Source organism: Hippichthys cyanospilos, chromosome 14 (genome assembly GCF_059441005.1).
Source record: "Hippichthys cyanospilos isolate Australia breed blue-spotted pipefish chromosome 14, RoL_Hcya_1.0, whole genome shotgun sequence".
Lineage (NCBI taxonomy): Eukaryota > Metazoa > Chordata > Actinopteri > Syngnathiformes > Syngnathidae > Hippichthys > Hippichthys cyanospilos.
Genome location: NC_142382.1, coordinates 5,744,109 through 5,766,803, shown reverse-complemented (window position 1 = coordinate 5,766,803; position 22,695 = coordinate 5,744,109). Strand labels below are relative to the sequence as shown.

General features: G+C 36.8%; 2 protein-coding genes across 3 annotated transcripts in view; one reads left to right on the top strand and one right to left on the bottom strand.

Moving 5' to 3' along the window:
• Positions 1–336: 336 nt before the first annotated feature.
• Positions 337–2,523, top strand: trnp1 (TMF1 regulated nuclear protein 1). The gene has a single exon (XM_088433488.1). The coding sequence runs from the start codon at positions 337–339 to the stop codon at positions 964–966; it is 630 nt and encodes a 209-aa protein (XP_088289614.1). The 3' UTR covers positions 967–2,523.
• A 6,075-nt stretch (positions 2,524–8,598) lies between these two features.
• asap3 (ArfGAP with SH3 domain, ankyrin repeat and PH domain 3) overlaps positions 8,599–22,695 on the bottom strand; it is a 31,316-nt gene continuing 17,219 nt past the window's right edge. Inside the window, exons 9-26 of one of the 2 annotated variants that reach the window (XM_088433739.1) lie at positions 20,623–20,709; positions 19,889–19,998; positions 19,471–19,540; positions 19,115–19,202; positions 18,133–18,181; positions 17,445–17,611; positions 16,701–16,834; positions 15,295–15,386; positions 15,039–15,219; positions 14,565–14,650; positions 13,406–13,521; positions 13,272–13,339; positions 12,233–12,340; positions 11,943–12,156; positions 11,307–11,592; positions 11,034–11,232; positions 10,814–10,945; positions 8,599–9,768 (exon numbers count right to left, since the gene is read on the bottom strand). In XM_088433739.1, coding sequence (XP_088289865.1) covers positions 9,694–9,768; positions 10,814–10,945; positions 11,034–11,232; positions 11,307–11,592; positions 11,943–12,156; positions 12,233–12,340; positions 13,272–13,339; positions 13,406–13,521; positions 14,565–14,650; positions 15,039–15,219; positions 15,295–15,386; positions 16,701–16,834; positions 17,445–17,611; positions 18,133–18,181; positions 19,115–19,202; positions 19,471–19,540; positions 19,889–19,998; positions 20,623–20,709 — 2,262 coding nt within the window. In that variant the 3' untranslated portion in view covers positions 8,599–9,693. The remainder of the gene's footprint in view (positions 9,769–10,813; positions 10,946–11,033; positions 11,233–11,306; positions 11,593–11,942; positions 12,157–12,232; positions 12,341–13,271; positions 13,340–13,405; positions 13,522–14,564; positions 14,651–15,038; positions 15,220–15,294; positions 15,387–16,700; positions 16,835–17,444; positions 17,612–18,132; positions 18,182–19,114; positions 19,203–19,470; positions 19,541–19,888; positions 19,999–20,622; positions 20,710–22,695) is intronic. The other variant, XM_088433740.1, reaches the window with a different exon arrangement.

Below are 22,695 nucleotides of genomic sequence, written 5' to 3'. Positions count from 1 at the left end.
TAAATGAGGTTGATGATTTTAGGGTAGGGTTTCAACTAAGATTAGGATATTCGTGTAAGAATTAGGGTAGACATCCATTGTATTTATAGTTCTGCAATTTCCTATTTGAAGGTAAACTTAATTTATAAACGGTAATACAATCCTAACAAGTTATTAAATCACTAGATTATCATAAAAAAAACTGCCTGGTTGGTTAATAAAAATAAATAAATAAAAAGCATCAGCGCAAGACACCGGCCAGCCAATCAGGGGCCGGTCCTCCCTCCCTCCCTTCCTCCCTCCCTCCCTCCCTCCCTCTCGGAGCTGAGAGAGGCTCACATCCTTCATCACCGATGAATGGAGCCGCATCGGGGACGCGTCGCTGTCGGAGGTGAAGCGCAGGCGGCTATGAAGAGACGCCAGATGACCCCCCAGGACGAGGACCCCGCCGAGGAGGACATCCTACAATTGCGTCCTCCCTCGCCTCCGTCCCCTTCCTCCCCTCTCTCGGCCATGCCCGCCTCGGCGTCCGCCCTCCTGGCTCTGGCCTCTCCGGCCACCCGCCGCTCCATCTCCATGGGCGACTTCCGCAGGGTGACGGGCGCCATGCTGGCCGCCTCCGAACCAGGGTCCGCCTCAGCCACGGCGCCGTCCTCCAAGCTGGTGACGCCGAGCTCCAGCATGGAATTCGAAGCGGCTCGCCGGCGCCTCCTGGAGGTGGAGGAGCGCCAGCGGGTGGTGCGGGAGATGGAGAGGAGGCTGGAGGAACTCCGGGAGGTGTTCGTGCGCTCCGAGCAGGAGGTGGTGCTGCACGGCGAGCGGATGGCCAGGATGTCCGGTGCCGCTCAGCAAAGCGAGATCTACGTGGCCGAGGGCAGCCAGCGTCTGAAGAAGGGACTCAAGTTCAAGAAGCACCGGCCGACCATCGTCTTCTCCTCCATGCTGGGACTCCGAACGTGCCTGCCGTGGCCTGTCAAGCTCAAGTAAGGCAGAAGAACCAGAACCGGAACCGCCGTCCGCGTGTACCCTTTGTTTGACCTCGTGATCCTGAGGCTGGTCCTTCGGGTCTTTGGAGTGCCTGCACAAAGGGAGCTCAGGAGCCAATCAATCCAAGAGATGCTCTTCTGCGTCGTCATGGAAACCGTGCTGCTTTCTTTTTCAACACTGACTCCAGAATGGGTTGACACTGCATGGTGCTGCATGGATGAGTCACGTATGATAGAAGTCGCAACTGCTGAGCGTACAGTGAACCCGTTCATCTATTTATATTTCATTTATTTTATTTATATTTAGAGACACCCGCGAAAGAAAAATACACACGCTATACAGATCGTATAAAAGATACTTTTTAGACATTATTATTTCACCCCTACATGTTTTAAACTATTTCTATTTTTGAAAACACACACCTTATTTCTAGGTATTGCCACTCAATAGCAGTTTTACAATCACAACATAGACATAACAAATTAAAACAATCGAAAATTTCCATTAATTTAATGAAATTTAAAGAAAAAATGTTTCGTGGGAATATACAGGTCTTAACAACTATGTTTCTTTTTTGGTCAGAGCGGGGAGATTTCTGCATCAAAAAAACTAGTTGTATCGATACTTGGTATCAGTAACTACTTAGGAGTAGAGTACTGGTATCAGTCTGAAAAAATGGCATCAAACACTCCTGACTTTAAATGTTACTAATAATAATCAAACATGGTAAATTTTACTGTGAAACTGACACATAATCTAGAAAAATTATGAAACATTTACTTTTTAACAGCAAAAACGTTCAACAAAACATATATTGAACAGTTTGCTATTTTATTTATGTGTATATTTGAGGCCTACTAATATACATTGGGGAAAATAGTATTTCGTAAAACCTAAACAAAACAAAAAATGTAATCACTATAGAAATCAATAGTCAAAGAAAAATGTCTGCAAGTAAGTGAGTATTAAAGTGCTATTAGAAACGCTACTAAAAAGCATTTGCTAGCTTAATACTAACATGCAATGCCTAACACTATGAACAGATAGTAAAAATTAGAGTAGATGGTACTATATAAACACAAACAAGATTAGCATACAACAAAATATGTACTGTATAGCACAACTTTATTCACAAATATCCTCAGTGCTTAATAGGGGACCTTCTCTGCCTCTGCTTCTTTTTTTTCACTTAAACTGCAGAAAATTTGCGCTTGCCTGTATGTACTGCCAAAATTCTTAAGATGACAAAATCGCAGATGGGGCATGTAAAAAAAAAAAAAAAAAAAAAACTATAGTGATGGTTCACCGTAGAGAAAAAACAAACTGGAGACATTTTTTTAATGTCACCTAGCAACACAGAGACAGAAGATGTGCCTTGATGTCTCTGTGATTCATCACTTGATAGGAGGAGGAGATGTGACACAAGCGGGTGATGACTCCACCTGTGGCCTCCTGTCTCTATGGCAACCACTGTTTGCTCTTCGGGCTCGTCTCCACACAGCAACACTGAATGTGTAACACCGACCAGACGGCTAGCAAAAGACACTTTGATTGAAAAAAAACCCCATATATATATATATATATATATATATATATATATATATATATATATATATATATATATATATATATATATATATATATATATATATATATATATATATATATATTACTGTATATATATTCCTTTATAATCGCATCATAAGAATTGCAGGTGTACCAAATGTTGTCGAGGGCGCACGCGAAGCAGAGCGGATACGCCAGGGACGTCTATTCTTGGAATTGGAAGGTCAATGCCGAGCTGGCTCTTAGCTCATCTCGGCTTTCAGGAGAATTCTATGTGGGCCGTGTAAGTGCACGAGCGGGAAACTGGACATCAGTACGAGAGCATCAATATTTTAGTGGCGTCGTTCACCGCTAAGATATGTTTAAGGGATGGACACGTATGTTGAAAACGTGTCAGAGATGATGCAATGAGTAATTTGGGGGGTGTTTTCACAGGTGGTTCTATTTAGCATTTCATTAAATGGGAATGATCAGTCAGAATTCTCTGTGCATGTGTGAACGCTCAAACTGGATTGAAGCAAACCGATTTGAGATCAGCTAATGTCGCAGGTCTGTTTCAACGCCACAGTGCAGTTTTAGAACCTATGCGCAAAGTGAACAAAAATTTGTCCAGATTCACTTTGCTTTGTATTGCTTTTGAGAGGTGTATCAGGGAAAAAACAGTTTTCAAAATAACTTTCAATGAAGGCTGATCCCAATTTGATTCACAGTGAAATTTTGGAGTATTTTAACTGGTCCAGGTTTATTTTTTCTGTGTATTGACATGGGCCCAGGTTTTCTAGGCTTTATATTGTCTCACTTCCCATCAAAACTAGAGGTATTTGTGTAAATTTTTTGAACATATGTAAATGGCATAAACCAATTCAGATCAGCTGAAACCAAACCAATTTGCTCCGAGTCATCAGATTGGTTTATTTGACCTGTGGGCAATGTAAACAGAAAGAGATCAAGGTTCACTTCACTTTGTATTGCCATCAGAAAGAGAACTGGTTCCCATTTCCAAATCGCCTTTAATGTGACTCCAAATAGAACTGAGTCTAAGTCCTTTGGAGTCTTTAATTTATTATCTTGTATAATTTAGTTTTTTTTTAGTGAAAAAGATTCCAAACACTCTAAAACAAATCAAACTGGCCTTAATCTGGTTTAAATCCAATCCTCAGCACAGATCATTTAAATTCTAGTGCAGTGTAAACTCAAAGTGGTTCAGGTTCAATTTATTTTGTATTTCTATTATACTATACTGAAAATGGTCCTTAAATATAAATATATAGAACTGTATCATTTTTTTTCTCTTGCTGATTTTCTTCCACATCAAACAGAGTCATTTTAAATGCTTAAACAACTTCAAATGAACACGTCGGAAGGGAAGGATGTATTCGATTTTTCCCGATGAACTTTTCAAAGGGCTCCAAGGATTATGATACGAGAACCGGGTCAAGCAGGGCGGAGACGAACAGTTCTCATCTTTCACATTAACGACAGCCATAACGACCTTATGATTGACTCAGTATCTATTAGCATTCCATTCTGCCAAGGGAGCGTCTTCTTCCTGTCTCTGTCCTAGCAACGAATGAACGATTAGCCTCGTTATTATTAGAGAAGAGCTAACGCAGATTGAGCCTTATCGATATATTGATAGTCCTGTATGTATAGTTTATAGAAATAGTCTTGTACATCTGGTCTATTGTGCTTCTAATATGCCTTATGCAATGTCTGTGCATTGGCAATGATAACTGCTGACAAAGTTAGAAAGGACATCAGACAATATTGTATGATTCCTCTAGTTTTAGGACTATGTTTCCCAAAGAGCTCAAGATTGAATGTATTGTACACTTTAATGTTTTTGTTTGAAAAAGAAAAAAGTACCGTATTTTACACACTATAAGGCGCACCGGATTATAAGGCACACCCTCAATTAATGAAATTTTTTTTAAAATGTTTTCCACATACAAGCCGCACTGGATTATAAGGCGCACCCTCAATTAATGACATATTTTAAAACTTTTTCAATCACAATATAGTAATACTTAAAGTAATAACAATAATAACTGAAATAATAACTCTAAACTCTCAATAGCATAATAAATCAATGTCAATATGAGCAACCTTGTTGAATTGTAAACACACAAAAGAAACTGGTGAAGCTTACTTTATCGGTTCATTCCCCATCTACCAATTCAAATCCCAATATTGATCCATATATAAGGCGCATCGGATTATAAGGCGCACCATCAGCTTTTTTTAAAAAAAAAAAAATAAGGCTTTTAGGTGCGCCTTATGGTGCGAAAAATATGGTATATGGTTTATGGGTTTTGTAATTGGACCTCTGGTGGGCAAGTTGATATCATATTAATAGAAAAATAATGACAAAAATAACATCTGTTTTTTAAGTAACAAAAAAAAGTGGATTTAGGGTTAGTTTTTTTTTTTTTTACATTTTCACGTAATCGCAATTTCATGTATTCATTAATAAATCTTACTTAAAATGTAAGTTAAATAAAACAATTAATTGGTAGTAGTTTGGAGTGAACATATTTATACTCATGCTAACAAATAAGAAAAATAAATAGTGAGGAAAAAAAATCAAAATGCACTCCTGACTAGGGCTGAACAATTTTGACAGAACAAAATTACAATCTAATATGTGATTTTTTTTTTTAAGACACAAGCAATAATCTGTGTGACAGTAAAAACTATATGTTTGGGTTACATTTAATTGCAAATGAACTATAAATAAAAATGAAAGATAGTTTTTTAATCTAATATATTATGATTCGTTAAAAGTCAGCATGTCATATATCAGATTGCAACAATCATGCAAAAACATCTTCGACTTTCACGTAAAATTTTCATGTTTCATGAAGCAAACTATAAACCTAAACAAAAAAAATATTATAAATGATAGCTAAGCTAAATAAATCATCTGATTATGGCTTCCACAGACCAGCCAAAAATAATCAGTCAATATTTGCCAATTATCTTTACCTTTATGTACTATATATATTTTTTTGCTTCAAAGAATTTAAAAAAAACATCGGTTGGGTTGTAGTATAACTAAATAAATGACGATATACATATTTGGGTAGAGAACACTAGAATGAAACCATTTGCTGATATTTTTGATTTTCGTGTTTTGTGCTTTTTTTTTCGTTGTACATAGAGAAACACTGTATCAAAAACCTGAACACTGTACCGAAAAATCTGCTTGTTTTTTTTTTTTTTTTTGGTTTTTGCCAGGAGCCTGCATTTTCATTTTCAGTTTTATTTTGTATTTAATGCTCCAAAACAGTGAATTTCATCAAAAATAATCATTAAAAATTAAGCCACGCCTCCTCAGTGACTTCGACATCGGTTTAGTTTTGTTTCGAACCTTTCAAAATAAAAGCAAATTTTGTGATTTGACGATTGCATTCCACTACGTCGGAACGTCGATTTCAATTCGATTAATTGTTCAGCTCCGCTCCTGGCAAATTTGGGGCAAACGCAGGTGCAAATGTATTGATTTATTTTCATTTGTGAATGTACTGGAGTCATATTTTGTATTCCAATGTGATCGGTACACCTTTAAGCTTCGTTATAATAAGCGGCGATTTCCTTTGTCACAATTTGCTGTAAATGATGGAATGTTTTGCTGCAACCCTCGCGGTGATTGTACGTTTTGTGTTCATTTTCAAATTTACCGCCTTAATGCTTTCTTAAAGTTATCAAACTTTACGACTTTTGGAAACGAGCTTTCTTACCGCACAGTGCAAAGATTGAATGTTGTTACATTTCCTGCTTACTTTCGCTTTTGGAGTCGAATCCTCTGACAATTTGAGCTCAGCGCTGCAATGTACAAGACTAAAAGGAAAACGTCGTTAGGATTAAACTGGCTTAATGATTAAAAATGTTACATAAGATTCCAAGCTGTTTTTCTGTGAATTCTTAATTGTTTGGATTTACTAGCAGATTTTAATGCTGGATTTATTTTTTTAATGCATCACTTTGCATTTCATTAGAAGTCACGGGGGTGTTATGTGATCTTTGAGGTTAAATGAATTAAAAATACAAGTTAGATAACTTTAATGGGAGTACACACATTATTGTATGCTGGGATTTATGGAGTTACATTAAGATGATTTTTTTTATGGTTGCTCACTTGATGCATTTATTGAGGGCAATGCTTCTCACATAGTAAGGCGGGGCCCCCTGGGGGCGCGGATGACCCCAGGGAAAAGACTTTTTTGTCATGTGAAGTGTAACTGCAATAAAATCAAAATTTTCTTTCCCCTCCTTTTTTTTTTAAGTTTCATGCATTTTTATGCATTTTGGCGATTTTTTCAGTTTTAGACTAGGCTGCAACACATATAAATGTTGTAAAAGATAATTAGAAGTTGATTTTAATTTTTTTTTCTTTTGTTAATGTTAAAAAGAAAAGAGGTCTAGGTATACTTATGTCATTTTTAAAGTTAATAATCTTATTTAGAGTCAACGCGTTGAGTGTGGGGAGTGCAAAAAGTTTTTTTTCTTTTCAAGGGGGGCTAAGGAAAATATAATTGAGAAGCACTGCATTAAGGGAACATCCCAAATGCACATAAGGGAACTTTTTTTTCCATTTTCAATTTTCACCACAATGAATTTTACCCCTTTTGCAGTATTGTGTCTATTTTTCCACAAATTCTTCCACATTTTTTGTATTTTGGCCAATGGGATGGCACACTCCTGGTAGTGTGAGAATGAAGCGGTTGTGCCAAATTGAAATTATATATGTTGTCGCCATCTGGGTGAAATTTCAGCTCCCAATTCCTTCTTTCAATGCTTCCTTTGATGTAAACATCAAAAGATTGGACAAAATACTGGAAAAGGGTTAAGCAGACATGCTAATAATGTATTCATTCACTCCCATAGACACTTTTTAAATTTTATTTTCATACATTCTATCTATCTATCTATCTATCTATCTATCTATCTATCTATCTATCTATCTATCTATCTATCTATCTATCTATCTATCTATCTATCTATCTATCTTTGTGTGTGTGTTGGGCTTGAGGAGGGTCTAAAATAGGCTGGTACTGAATAAGGTAAATAAAGAGTTATTCATTCTTGCTTTTCGCGGATTAGCACGATATCCAGCGGTGTGTTGCGCACACATTAGCGCCATAAATCCATACAAGGCTTAGCTTGGGGATGGGGGGCTGTAGTTATTATTCAAGCTTGTTACATAAGTGACAGGTTGGAATGCCGTGGCGCTGGACACCGGGCTGCAGCTGCCAAGAGATCGGCGTGCTTGGAATAGAGGATACAGAAGCTTGATGGGAATATTAACCAGGCAACTGCAGTTGTCAAATTGCATAAAAACAGAGGATTTGCCAGACTTTGTCCCATTTTTCGGAATAAGAAGCCAAGTAACCATTAGGACTAAATTTGGACATACAGTACAGTCTCAGTTTACAGACAGTATAATCATGGAAGTTATCATATCACGTTTATAGTCGTCAATGGCAAAGAATAAGGCAATTTTGAGGTACATGTCCTTTCAATTTATGTTATAAAAATGGACGCTTGATAGACACAATTTCCTTTCCTAGAGCTTCAGCAGATTCCCAAAGAGTGACATGGGGGAGCCACCATGTTGCTTTGCCCCTGGACCCCTGGAAGTGGTAGAAAACAAATAGATGTATGTGCTTCATTCATTCATTGACGACTATAAACGTCAATTTTCAGCTATACAAGACATATATATATATATATATATATATATATATATATATATATATATATATATATATATATATATATATATATATATATATATATATATATGTTATTTTTATCTTGTGAAGAATCAGCACCCAGCAGAATGTGTTTTGAATGCCAGCGCCGTCCGCACTGAATAATTGAATTTGTGCTTGTATCGAGCGAAAAGAAGCACTTAGCAGCTTTGTTCTTTATGCGCTTCTGCTCCACTTACGTCTGATATGTGACGACGGGCGACTTGCGCTGCACGCTCACCGGCCGCGATATTAGATACACCAGTTTTCAGAAATCGCATCTTTACAAGAATAAATGACAACACCGAGCGTATTATATTCTGCAGTTTCTCATAATTTGACTCATGAATATTAAACAGTGGTTCTTTTTCCTCAATCAATACCAAAAACATATCTATATGTCTTATTTTTTTTAAGAGTATTTTTTGGGCTAAAGGAGGGTCTGAAAATAGTTGGACTTTGTATTGATGTTGAACAATAATTGCACAAATCGCTGGCGATGGAAGACATATTTATACACACATAGACATCACTGGGTATTTTTTTAGACAAGTATATACATCAATTATCAATTACGGTAATCCCCAGGACATGAGTTACAAGTCCTTTAGTAATATGTCAGTATGTAAAAAATTCCTAAATACCACAATCTAGTTACAATATATACAATAAGTGCAACTGTGTGTCTGTGATGCAGACACACTTTAAGTAACTACGTTCACAAATCGCTCAGCAAGCATCCCTGAGGCTGGATTTACACTGCATGGCTGAAATAACACGCAACATTTGGTTTTATTTTTGCTCTCAAATAGAAAATTTAGAAAATAAGCCATTAAAGCAAGAAGACATTTTTTTAATTGCAATGACACATTATCAGACTTCTTTTTAAAGGGGAAGTGAACCTAAAATATTTCTTTATAATGTTCTTATAACAGCAAAAACAAATAGAATCCAAATTGGAATCGGTTGAGCTAAAGTGTAAATCCAGCCTAACAGTTCTTCACTAAACCCTGATTTTGGAAACTTACAAAAGTTCTTTGCACAAAACCATTTTCCTGTTTAAGTCCATCACAGCAGCTGGCCTTTTGAGTCATGAATCGCGTCATTTCCAAGCAATTAGTCCAAGGGAGTTTAAAGTGCATTTTTAAAAGCGATTGACTCACCTCACCGTACCTGCTAAGAAAAATATTTGTTAAAAAAAAGGAAAAAGGTGAAGACTTTTAAAGGTTTTATCTTCCTTGTGGGCACATTACTTTGAGTGTCCTGAATTCACACAGCGTGTTCCAGTTTGAGTAAATCCGTGTTGGAAAAAAAAGCATAAAAGTCCAAATGGTCGCTAAAAGTGTAACAAAAAAAAAAAAAATGCCAAAGAGCATCGATGCTGGTTCAGTTTGTCATTGGGGGATGTTTAATCTGCCACTTTCTGGACATAGTTGACAGGGAAAGTCCCGCTCCTGGACGAGTCCCCTTCTATGTAACCCACCTGTTAAAGTAGAAAAAAAAAGGCATTCAAAATATTGCTCTAAATATTTAAGTTGTAATAGTTCGTGCATACCAAGCTACATACTATGCAAAAAAGAAAAGAAAAAGGAACAGGAAGAGGAAAAAACATATAAAAAAAAAGGAAATGTCATTGAATGGATTCCAGTTTATATATATATATATATATATATATATATATATATATATATATATATATATATATATATATATATATATATATACAGTATAAAGTATCATATACATACATTACATACAATATATGCATATGTGTATGTTCATATATCATATTACATACAGATACATGTATACATATATGCATATATATGTATATAATATACATAATCATATACATATGTGTAAATACATGTATGTATCCATTTTATCACATGTATACATATATATATATATATATATATATATATATATATATATATATATATATATATATATATATATATATATACATTTTTATACGTAAATACATATATTGTATATCATATATGAATACATAAATATGTTTATAATATACATATATATCAAATGCATACGTAAATTCATAGTGTATCATATACATCACATACATACATATATACACATTTATACGAATGTACATATAAACATACATATATATTACCTACATATATATATATATATATATATATATATATATATATATATATATATATATATATATATATATATATATATATATACATTTTTATACGTAAATACATATATTGTATATCATATATGAATACATAAATATGTTTATAATATACATATATATCAAATGCATACGTAAATTCATAGTGTATCATATACATCACATACATACATATATACACATTTATACGAATGTACATATAAACATACATATATATTACCTACATACACACATACATATATATATATGTATATACTTCTAGATGTTTATATGTATTTTTTTCGTCAGCGTTTTTTTTTTGTCAGCGTACGTCATACAGAAACCAAACTTTGTGGGTGAAAGAGGCGGTCTTTGCACTTACCCACCAGTGGGGGTCAGTAGAGACCGTGACCACAATGATCTCATCTTTGAAAAAGGTCAATTGCTCCGAATTGCTGGTTTTGCCATCCACCAATGCTTTGACCCGCTTCTGATGGTGCCTGTTACCTGAAACCTGATGATGAAATAGGATAAATTTCACCCGTAAATATCATATCCGGAGTAGTGCGAGAAGGTTTCTTCAAGGGGCCGTTTTGGGGTACCATTGCATTCCGGCGTGGTCGCAGGGCGGGTGTGACGCCGGGTGAGGAAGACGGGGCAACGGCGGTGGGAACCGGGCCGAGTCCGGCGCAATTTCCTCCAAGGGTACAATACTGCTCCTCCTGGTCTCTTGTCGGAGACAAGACGGCGCACTTGCCTCCTCCGCTGCTGGTGCGACGATAAGATGTGGTCTTCTCGGAACTGGAGAGAGGTTTTACGTCAATCCCAAACAGAGAACAACAAAGCAAAAGCGAGAAGCAGGAACTCGTATTGACCTGACGGGCCCAATGTGGTTCTGGGAGGAGGAGGCCGCGATTTGAGAAGCAGAGGCGCCGCCGGTTTGAACTTCTCCGGAATGTCGATGAGACCTCAGAACGCTTCCCTTGGTGGTTTTGGCAGCGGGGGCTTGATTTTCCATGGCGGGCGAAGGGGGGCTCTGTCGGGCTTGCGTTTGGGTAGCGGGGGGGCTGGCCGATGGGTTGGAGGCACGGCGGGGAGCTTGGGGGTTCACCTCCGGCGTCGTGACTGACAATTGAGGGTCCGAGCGACCTGACAAGATGACTTGTCCGAGTAAGATCGATGGACACTTCATTAGGTACGCGTGTGCAAGCTAACGTGAGATACAAAAGTTGCTAGCATTCAAAATGATGCTTGAAGGGTTTTTAAATCAAGATTTGGGTTTTAAAGTTATGTTTGAAGCCATGCTCAGAATTTCAAATCAAGCTTTGCGTGTCCAGTTGGGATTAGGTTTTCAAACATTGGTAAATTCCCAACTGTTTTGAAAGTTTGGGTTTCAAAATAAGGATTCGTAGGGTGTCAATTTAACTCATTCAATGCCAGGGACGTATTTTCACGTTTTTTATAAGTGCCAGATACTTAAGTATTGGTTACTTTGACAACATTGTTTTTACCTTTGGGGGTGGATTTAGCAGGCAACGGCGGTGGCATGGATACGCCAGAGGGGGCGCCGTTGACCAAGGAATTTCTGTAGAGGAACTCCAAGTTCTCGTAGGTCTGACAAGGTCTGCTGCCCGGGTTCCCGCCGGCGCTGCTCACCACACTAAAACGGGCTCCCACGCCTCCATTTGATGACACCGGAGAGCGGTTCTTAGGGATGGGACTCACCTGCAAGAAATAACGTTATCAAAATGGCAGAAGGTTAAATAACCCGTGTATCAACGTTACGCGACGAGATGTTTACCCTTTCGTCCAGGTCGTCCTCGCTGTCGTAGATCTCCTGAGCTTGGGTGTCCCACATGAACTCCACGTGAATCTGAGAGTTGAATTTGCCGTTTTGGGCCAGCTCCAGCTACACACACACACACACACACACACACACACACACACACACACACACACACACACACACACACACACACACGTTCAAATCAAAATTCTTGTTTTCGTTATCAGCTATTGTATTTGAATTAAGGTTGCAAAATAGGGTTTTGCGCACTGATCAGGGTGTCAAATTGGGGTTTCAAACAAGGGTAAGGTTTTCAATTTGTCGTTTATAACTGATTAGTATTTAAGTGATTAGTGTTAGGGTTTCAAATAAAGATTTAAAACAAGGATTATAGTGTGAAATTAGGGTGTACTTGTAAACCTAGATTAGGGTTTCAAATATTAGTTTTAAATTAGGGTTTAAAATTCCTCTTCATATTTATAACAAAAGTTACGGTTCCAAAATAGGGTTCTACACACTAGTCAGGGTGTCAAATTAGGGTTTCAAACAAGGGTAAGGTTTTCAAATTACAGTTTTAGTATTTATAGCTAGAATTAAGGTTTCAAAACTGGGTTTTACAGTGGTCAGGGTTGCAAATTGGTTTCAGATGAGGACTACGGTTTCAAATTTTAAACCTTCGTTAGGGTTTTAAATAAGAGATTGTCAAATTATGGTTTGAAATTACAGTTAGTATTTCAAGTGCAAATTAAGGTTTCAAAATAGGGTTTTACATGAGCTAGGGCTATGTTTTCAAAGTATGGTTTAAAAAGAAGATTATAGTTTCCAATTAGAGTTAATATTACTGGTAGAAGTTTAGACTTCAAATTAGGGTATCAAGTTAGGGTTTGAAGCTTTGTTATGGGTGAAAGATTGGTTAAAGCTAGCCTTTTCTAACAAGGAGGTTCACAGATTCAAATTAAGATTTCAAGTTTTATGTATTTAAAATTGGGAGTTTCAAGACAGGCAATGGTTTAAAAAAAAGGGGCTGAAGATTATTAGGGTTTCAAGGTCTCACCAGTTCAACACATTGCGTGTGTTGCAGCCTCCTGGCGATATCAAGGGCGGTCTCTCCCGCAGAGTTCACTAAAAACAAGAATTCCGTCGCGATAAGTCACACGTTCACGTATGGCGACGTTGATTTCGTGGTACCTATGTGAAGGGTGGCTTTGGCTTTTAGCAGCAACTTGAGCGATTCGGGCTTGTGATGGAGGACGCTGTAGTGCAGAGCCGTGTTGCCTTCCGCTGTCCTCTTCTCCAAGCAGTTGCTGGCGGATAAAAACAACAATTTCAATCCAAATACTTTGAGAATATCGCCTAACAGCAGGCAGCAAATTGAATGAAGTTCAACATGTTGAACTATAAGTAGCTACTTGTTTCTCACGTTTTAAACCATGCGGCTTATCTGCAGTTTATTTACTAGCCACCAGGGGGCAATCTCCCATCAAAGGTAGACGGAAGAACACAATATTGAAGCGTTAAATTTGAACTGCTATTTTAATCACCAGCAGGGAGCACTCTCCAATAGTAAACACAATCGGGCATGCTACCCTTGTGTTGGTGCAGCATTCTAATAATCTTGAGTGTAGGTTTTATGTTGAAAAAAAGTCGGTGCTGGGTTTATCTCTAAGTATTCAGGCATGCTCAGTGTGTGTTAAAAAATGTTTTAAATAAAAACTTTTTTTAAAAAAAAAACTCCATGAACTACATTTCTATAAATATCTGAGGTTACAACCTGCGATTTATAGTCCGGTGCAGTTTTTACATGACAAAAATAAAATTTCTGTTAAATTTTAAATTCCTATTGGATGTAAAATGCGTTTTTTTTTCTCACGACTTATATATTTGATTTAAATAGTTTTATGTTGATTTATGTTAGTGTGTATTTAGTGTGTATTTTAGTGTGAGTCAATTTTTTTTACACTTCCTGTTATATCTGCTCTTTCTGCTAGTGTTTCAGCGCAAATTCTCCTTTTCTTCTGTTGTGCGGCGGCATTGATAAAGCAGTTATTTTGTGTTGTAGATTTGAATATTTTGTATATTTAGGAAGCAGATATGTACAGGAACGTCACGAATACAACTCGTCTTCTGCAGGTATGTTTTTTCGTCTTCTTTTCTTTGATTTACTACTTGTGTTTTTTGTACACACCACCCAGTGCACTTCCGTGTCTTGGCCAATAGATGGCATTGTTTCCTTACTTAAGGGTTTGGGGAAACGTTAGTGAGGATATTGCTGGTTTCTAGATTGTTTTTGTATAAATGGATAAAATATAAAACTGTATTGTGTCTGCTAGCAGTGTTTACATCTAACCTGTTCTGGCACAGGAAGTCCACGATGGCCAGCGAGCTTCTTTCTTCCATACGAACGGCCAAGTGTAGAGGAGTTTCTTTCAGACCCTTCATGAGATGTTAAACATGTTAGGAGGGCTTCCAAGAAACATATTGATCTTGGATGTAAAATCCGCTTCTACTGGGGTCAAGTAGGGACAATAAGTTACTAATATTTTCTACTCAAATTTTTCAACCTTATTTAAAACCCTAAACCTTTCAACTTATAGGAAAACCTTGGTTTGAAACCCTAACCCAAACCCTAATTTGAAACTAATTTGAAGCTTTAAAAACAGAATTTTATTGTAAATTGGAACATTTGTGGAACTGCAGCAATGTATGGATTGCTCGGTAATAATCGATTATCAAATAAGTTGATAATCACTCTCGATATTTCGGGACTTCTCATCTGATGTTGCACACCTCTCACATGATGTTACATGTCAAAGGCCCTCACCTGTCCGTCAGTCACCGAAAGCGGTTTGGCGAGGTCCGCCCCCTCGGCGAAGAGTTGCAGCAACGACATCATGTCCCGACTCTTTACGGCGTCGTACAACTGGCCGGGTTCCGTCGTTTCCCTGCGCAGGACATAGCGGCGCTCGGCGTATTTCGCCACAATGTACTCCTTTCTCGCATTCCTGGAAGGACACGTTAGGATTAGATTTGAGATTTGGTCGTTTTTTGTTTTTTTTTTTAATAGTAAAGGGACTCACATGTCACTCTGTGGCAAAGGTTTGACGGCGTCATTTGGAAGACCCGCCTCCATGATGTCATTGAAACGTGTGTTGCCAATACTGACGGCCAGCTGTCACATAAGCACACACAAAAACTCAAAAAACTTGTTTTTTTTTTTATTTTAGTCTGTAGATTTCTATTGTGAAAGAGGCGGTCATCATGAATGATACAAAATTTGTTTTTCTACTTGTTTCATGAGGGAGACGGGCACTCCTACAAGACACCTGTTTACCGCTAATATAACCGTGGCTCTCTGTGAGACTAAAGCCAACGGGATGGGAACGGGAAGGGACAACAGTACAGTTACTGTATGATGTTTATTAACTTTAGATTTAAAAACATTTGTGTACTGCAGTAGTTTGACGTCCGAGGAGTGCCTGTGGCAAGTGCATTTATGGTTAACTTGTCTGTCTGACATGCAGGGAACCTTCACAGTGAGTCTCTCCACAATATAGCTTTTTTTTTAATGACAAAAAAAAAAGCAGTGATGCACTAAGGGCACAATAGGGGAAGCGCAAATTAACAAGGGATCACTGTGTATACTTTGTATTATACTTTGTATTGTATTAATACTAAAGGATCAATGAACGCTATTGTGATTTTCTAATTAGGTGATTTGACATTAATTCCAAGATTTCACTCAAGTAAATTTGTGTAACAGGTTTTGTCGAAAATAACTGTTGAAAAATGCAATATACAGTATAACGCAATTAATTGTGGAATTAAAAATTGTGAATATATATGCATGTGTGTGTGTATAAATTAAGTACACTTTGTTTCATCTTGTTTTAAAGTGTTCCATAAATAGAATTGATTTGATGAGAATGTTGAATATGATGCAAGGTAGTAGTTAAGATAAATACAGTAATTTAAAAGGGGATCACTCATAATCGGCTTGTGCATGACAGCGCACGCCATGGACTTTTTTTTGACTGTAGGTTATTTCTAGTTTATTTCTATTGTGGCTAGAGGAGCTGGTTTAATTTTCCAAGATATGTTGAAACAGATAGCAATTACATGTAATTATATGTGAGAAAAGTAATGGCATAATCATCACGGTGTGAAATTTTTGGACTGCGGTGTTTATTTTCATAATGCATGGCGAGAACATTTATATGACACGTACTGTATATTTTGCATGCATAAGAACCCGCACAGTGTTTCTGACTATGGATCAAGTCTTTCGGTTTATTTCTATTGTGGTGGTTACCATGAAGTCACATGAGATTTTATTTTTGAAATCATTTCATGTTCGAAGCAGTAATTGTTTGACAGTCATAGTCCATGATCCAGGCCATCTTGAGTACGAAACAGAGCACTCATAATGGGCCTACTTTGAATATTGTATATCATCAATTTACAGTATAGAGAATCAGATAGGTACCAGTAATTCAGAGGTGCTCAGCAGATCAAGGGTAAGTGACTGGATCCTGGAGTAATGGACACCCAGTTCTCTGTGGATCCCCGAGCATTCGATGCACGTCAAGATGCCGAGATTGGTGGACAGCCATGTTGGATCTATGATCAAATGCAATCACAGATATAAGTAGCAGTTGTTTACTGTTTTTAATTTCATTGTCATTTTCAAATGTTTGGCTAAAAGAGGCTCAAAAAAATGTCCACAATTGTTTCCTTTGGGTGATTGTGAGTACTAAATGAATCAATTATCAGGAGTACTTAAGTACTATAGTACTTTCAAACTAACGTAATAAAGCAATGTCTTTAGGTAGTAAAGCTTTAAGTGCTAAAGTACTAAAGTTTCTTATTGTGTGCCGTGCTGCCATGTATGACTTTCCAGAAAAAAAAACCCATAAAAAACACAGAATTGGTTAGGATGTGTATCGGTTTCTTTTTTTTTTCAATATCCATATGGTGACATTTTAAATTGATTTAATTTGTAGTAAAGGAGAATCCCTATTCTTATTAGAAACAACTTTTTAGCACACCCCTACAAAAAGTTTTGTCATATATATATATATATATATATATATATATATATATATATATATATATATATATATATATATATATATATATGTGAAAAATAAGGTTTCAGTATACATTTTACTTTTGATTTTACTGCATGAAAAAACAAAACAGACAGTAATTGAAACGTAAGTCTTGTGACCTGGCGCGCCGCAGTCAGCGCAGGCCTCGTTGCCGGGCATGTGTCGAAGTTCTGCAATGATAGCTCTGGAAAGCTCCTGCAGGCCGCTATCCTGGAGGTGGAGCTGGTCCCCTCCCAGCGCTGTGTTCAGGGCCTCCTCTTTGCTGTTCTGCAGCACCGACACCCAGCTGACCAACATATGAATAACGTCATTTATATATTTACTGTAGAAATAATTATGAAAAAGAAAAAAATATTAAGTTACACATTGTCCATCAAGCACTTTTCTCCATTTCAATTTGAAAGAAAAAAAATGCTTTCTAGCATTGTCAGTCAGCGCAAGGGAATTCCCACCCAAGACCATCTGGACTAAAAAGAAAAAAAAGTGATCTATTATTAGCGCTTTCTTTTCCATTTCAATGTCCGCTAGTTTCCCGCCATTGTTGTAGAGAGATGATGACACTCCAGGTGCATTTTACAGCAGTCCCATATCGTCTAAAGAGATTTAACACCCCCCCCAAATCTGCCTTATTATATCGTAAAAGTCGACTGTAAGTGGTCACTTTCATTTCCCTGTTGTTTTTTCACTAGCCTCGATTTTTGAGAGCGTATCTAAGCCGAACATTAACAGAGCGTGACATGCAGTGACCTGCAGCATAGTGGCCAAAAGATAAGGAGGACCAATGCAAAAACAAAATCAAATTCTTACATCACGCATTCTTGCTCGTCTTCTGTCTGGAAATGGTATGTCCGGTTATCTGTTGGAAACAAGGAGCACTGCTAATGAAAGAGCCGTTGATTCTGACGGTTAGACAGTTTCACTGAAAAAGCTCAGTTGAATCCTGATGAGAAGTGAAAGTGAAAGTAACTACTGTGACATTTCAGATTTATATTCAGTACAAAGAGGCTGCTGGCTTGGAATGACATTCTACATTATTAATTAATTGATTAATAACATTATTAATCAATAATATATAATATATTAATGGATATTATAAATAATATTAATGTATTAAAATATGAAGACATTTTTATGTGTTTGGGTAAAAGTACAGATATATATATATATATATATATATATATATATATATATATATATATATATATATATATATATATATATATAATCTTTTCCTTTAAATTTTGTATATTTTTATATTTTTTATATTTTTAATTTTTTTATTTTATTTTATTCTTTATATTTTTTTATTCTTTATATTTAATGTTTTTTTGGCTAAAGGATGCTCGAAAAATGGCTGGTGAAATAAGATTTTATAAATAAATTATATATTATATATTATATATTATATATTATATATTATATATTATATATTATATATTATATATTATATATTATATATTATATATTATATATATTATATTTATAAATTATAAATAATTTATGAGTTAAAATTTGAAACAGAGATAAATGAGTACTTGAATGTTTGGCCACTTAAAAAAAAAAAGGAAAAATAAATCTTTGGGATCTATTTTTTACTTAAAATGAAATGCAAAATGAGTTACATTCTAAAATATGAACAATAATATACTATCAATCTATTTTACAACCACTACTTTGCAAGAGAACGTGCTAAGCTTTTTTTTTTTAAGAAAATCCATGAAAATGGAGACATTTTCAAGAATGCCAAGGAAGTCAGAGTCAAGGGTCAAAGGTTAAAGACAAAACTCACGAGTGACCAGGTCAAAGGCTTTACGGTCCTCCGGGTTGGGTCGCACCTGACAGGTCAGGAGGTTGAGCTTGGCTGGTGGACGATTGATCTGAAAACACACACACATTATAGCGTTTAACTCATTTCATGCCAGGGGCGTATTTTCACGTTTTGTTTTTTTTAAGAGTCCAGACATTCAATCCCAGATACCTAAGTATTAAATTGATACTTAAGTACACGAAGGACATTAATTCCCAGATATTTAAGTATTAAATCGACACTTAATGTGGGATTGAATGTCCGGTCTCTTAATAAAACGTCAAAATACGTCCCTGGCATTGAATGAGTTAAGATGTATTTATCGGCATACACCCTACCGTGCTGTGAGAGATGGTTAGGCAGCCAAATTTGACTCCGCATTTCCTCTTCTGCCACACTTTTCTGATCCTGTCGGTGAAAAAGATGACGATAAGGATCATTTTTGAACCACACGTTGAAATTGTTGAAACTGCCCCATTCACATGGGAAAGCCTGTTCTGTTGTGTATGTTTTTCATGTTTTGGTATCCAAAGCTGGGTCCACTCAACGAAACCACTTAGCCTCCCAAAATTGAGAGGAGGGGCCCCCTGTTTGAATCTTCATGTCAGGATAATGGAAACCAGCTGGAGGGGGACCAGTATGAGACCCTCCTTACCCTCCCCCATCATCACTACTCGTTCCACGCATTCATCACTGTGCTCTAGCATCCACTCCACAAGCGCTAAATATCATACGCGGCGATGTTCTTCCACTCACCCGTCACTCTTTTTGAGCAAGAAACCCGACTTCTCCGTCCCGTACTGCTTGTTGCCCTGCGGTTGGTGGATGCTGTAGCCGTTGCCTGAGTTTTTCCTGTTGAGGTATTCCTGGCACAAGAAACCAAATTCGGAATCTTCTCATCATGAACAAGACATTATGGGGAGATATAAAAGTTTAGAGTCATCAAATCGCACGGCTGTATGCTCTGTACAAACAAGAATGTAATCTGAAATGTGTATCTATTTGTCTGTATTTGGTACATGCAACATCCACTTCAAAATGTGGGCCTGGAAGGTGGCTCCTCCCACCTGTGGTCCCTTCTGAAGGTTTCTGATTTTCCCCAAATTGGGGTTTTTTCCTTCCCCTTCTGCGAGCTTTGACGGGGGATGCTGTTGTGTACCTTACAGCGAAAAGATGTCTCTGAATGACTTCTTTTTTTCGAAAGAAGTCTCCACAAGACCTCTTTTCATCCGTGAAGCCCTTTGAGACTTCGGTGATTTAGGGCTATACCAATAAAATTTGATTGATTGACTTTGAATGACAAGACACAATTTTTCAATTAGAACAGGGGTGTCAAACGTACGGACCCTTCTAAAACTGCCGATGCCGATTGAGTACAATTTTCCACAAAGAATTAAAGTGATTTTAAGAATCTTGATGCAAAAACTGATAAAAAAAAAAAAAGAATTTACGCACGAAACTGTGCTGTTACGTTTGAAAATTTACAATACCTCTTTGCCGTCCACTTGGAGGAGTAAACGAAGCGAATCCCTTAGCTGAGTGAGCTGTTTGACTTCCTCGTCCTGGTCTAGACGAACCTAGCGCACAATTGAACGTATTAGAAATCATATACGATTCATCAAAAAAAAAACAACCCTAAAACAGTTGAAATTTCCTTGGCACCAAAATGTGTCTTGACCAGTATAATTTATCCATCCTTTGAGCACCGCATTTTCCGCACAATAAGGCGCACCCGATTATAAGGCGCACCCTCAATTAATGACATATTGTAAAACTTTTCCATATATAAGGCGCACCGCATTATAAGGCGCACCCTCAATTATAGACATATTTTAAAACTTTTTCAATCACAATATAGTAATACTCAAAGTAATAACAATAACTCTCAATAGAATAATAACTCACCAACCTTGTTCAACTGTAAACACACAAAAGAATGCTTACTTTATCAGTTCATTCCCAATCTACGAATCCCAATCTCAATATTGATCCATATATAAGGCGCACCTGATTATAAGGCGCACCATCATCTTTTTAAAACAAATTAAGGCTTCTTGGTGCGCCTTATAGTGCGGAAAATACGGTAATTATTAACCTTTGTGAGGGGTGCCAATTAGCCCGTTTTTTTGTGATTTGTCAAGACTTTCGAGCTTCGTGGCGGATTCTGAACTGGAGGGCGTCACCCTTCAGAGGTCACGCCTTCAAAACAAAAGTGTGAATCATCCAACGATTACGTTCAACTGAGTGTTATCAGCAGTTATTCCCATGCTGACAACCGACACGTAGTTAGTTATCTGGGTGTTCGGCGACGAGTCTGAGCGAAGGCGCATTTGCCGCCTGTGCCAAACCAGAAAAACCTCTAACGTTTTTTTCTTGCGCTAGGGCAGGTCTGAGCAGAGTGGAACAAGTCGGGAGAATTTGGAGGGAAAGTGTGACGGAAGTTTTGATTTTCCCTGTGTGCTAGCGGAGGAAATATGTCTTCCAAAAACATTCTCTGCTTGAGCTTGCAGAGGAATCGTTTTGGGTTGTTCTGAAAAATAAATAGTGGAAACAGTTGGCTATATATTACAGTACAGTATTTACTTATGTCATATTATGTGAACGCCTTTAATACCGCTTCGAAAAACCATGAGTGCTTGACGGACCCCCATTAAAAATCTCCCACTTTAATGAAAAGTTTAAACTGTAATAATATATTACAAAATAATCCCAAAAGAGATCAAACACTCCTTACAAAGTTTACCTTTAAATGTCGGCCATTTTGAAAACAAGAGAATATACTAGCCCATTTTGGGAATTCTAACTGTCATACTGTTTTGTTTTTTTATTTTTTTTTACCCTAAACCTTTCCCATTAAAAAAAATAGCTGACGTTATTTGACGTCAATGGCGCTTTTCAAAAGGGTTACCGTTGACGTCCTTTCACGTCAATGGCACTCTAAAGTGTTCAAATGAATGACTGATTATCAGATTTTAAATAAAATAAAATTAAATTCCTTTAGTGTCATTGCACACAGGCATACGATTAAAATGGAAGCGCTGCTCCTATTGGTGCATAATTATATATGAACAATAAAAAGAATAATATATAAATAAAGAATAAATAAAATCAAAAAGAAATCATAATTTCACAGGAGTGAAATTGTTATTTTCAGTGTGTTCTCGTTGTGTTGATGAATAAAAGAGGTGTGCCTGTTCATGTAAGTAAGACTCTCCAGAATGTCCACAAACAACCCAGGTTAAACTGGATTTTTTTTTTTTAATAATAATTAGTTTGGAATTTGTTTTGATTTTTGGTTTTGTAAAATTTAAAGTTAACAAGTTTCCAGCACAGGTTCATTCAAATTTATATTTTTTCAAAGATGGTTAAATTTTAGTTGAGTTTTAATCAGTCAGGTAAAGACTGAAAATATGGTCACAAAACATGGTCATTTTTATTTGTTTTTATTTTGATATTTGGTACATTTACGATGAGTAAGATTTAAAAAAAAATAATGAAGTAAATTATACCTTTCTCAAACGATTATATGGACACAGAGCAAAACAATGAGCCTCAAAAGCACA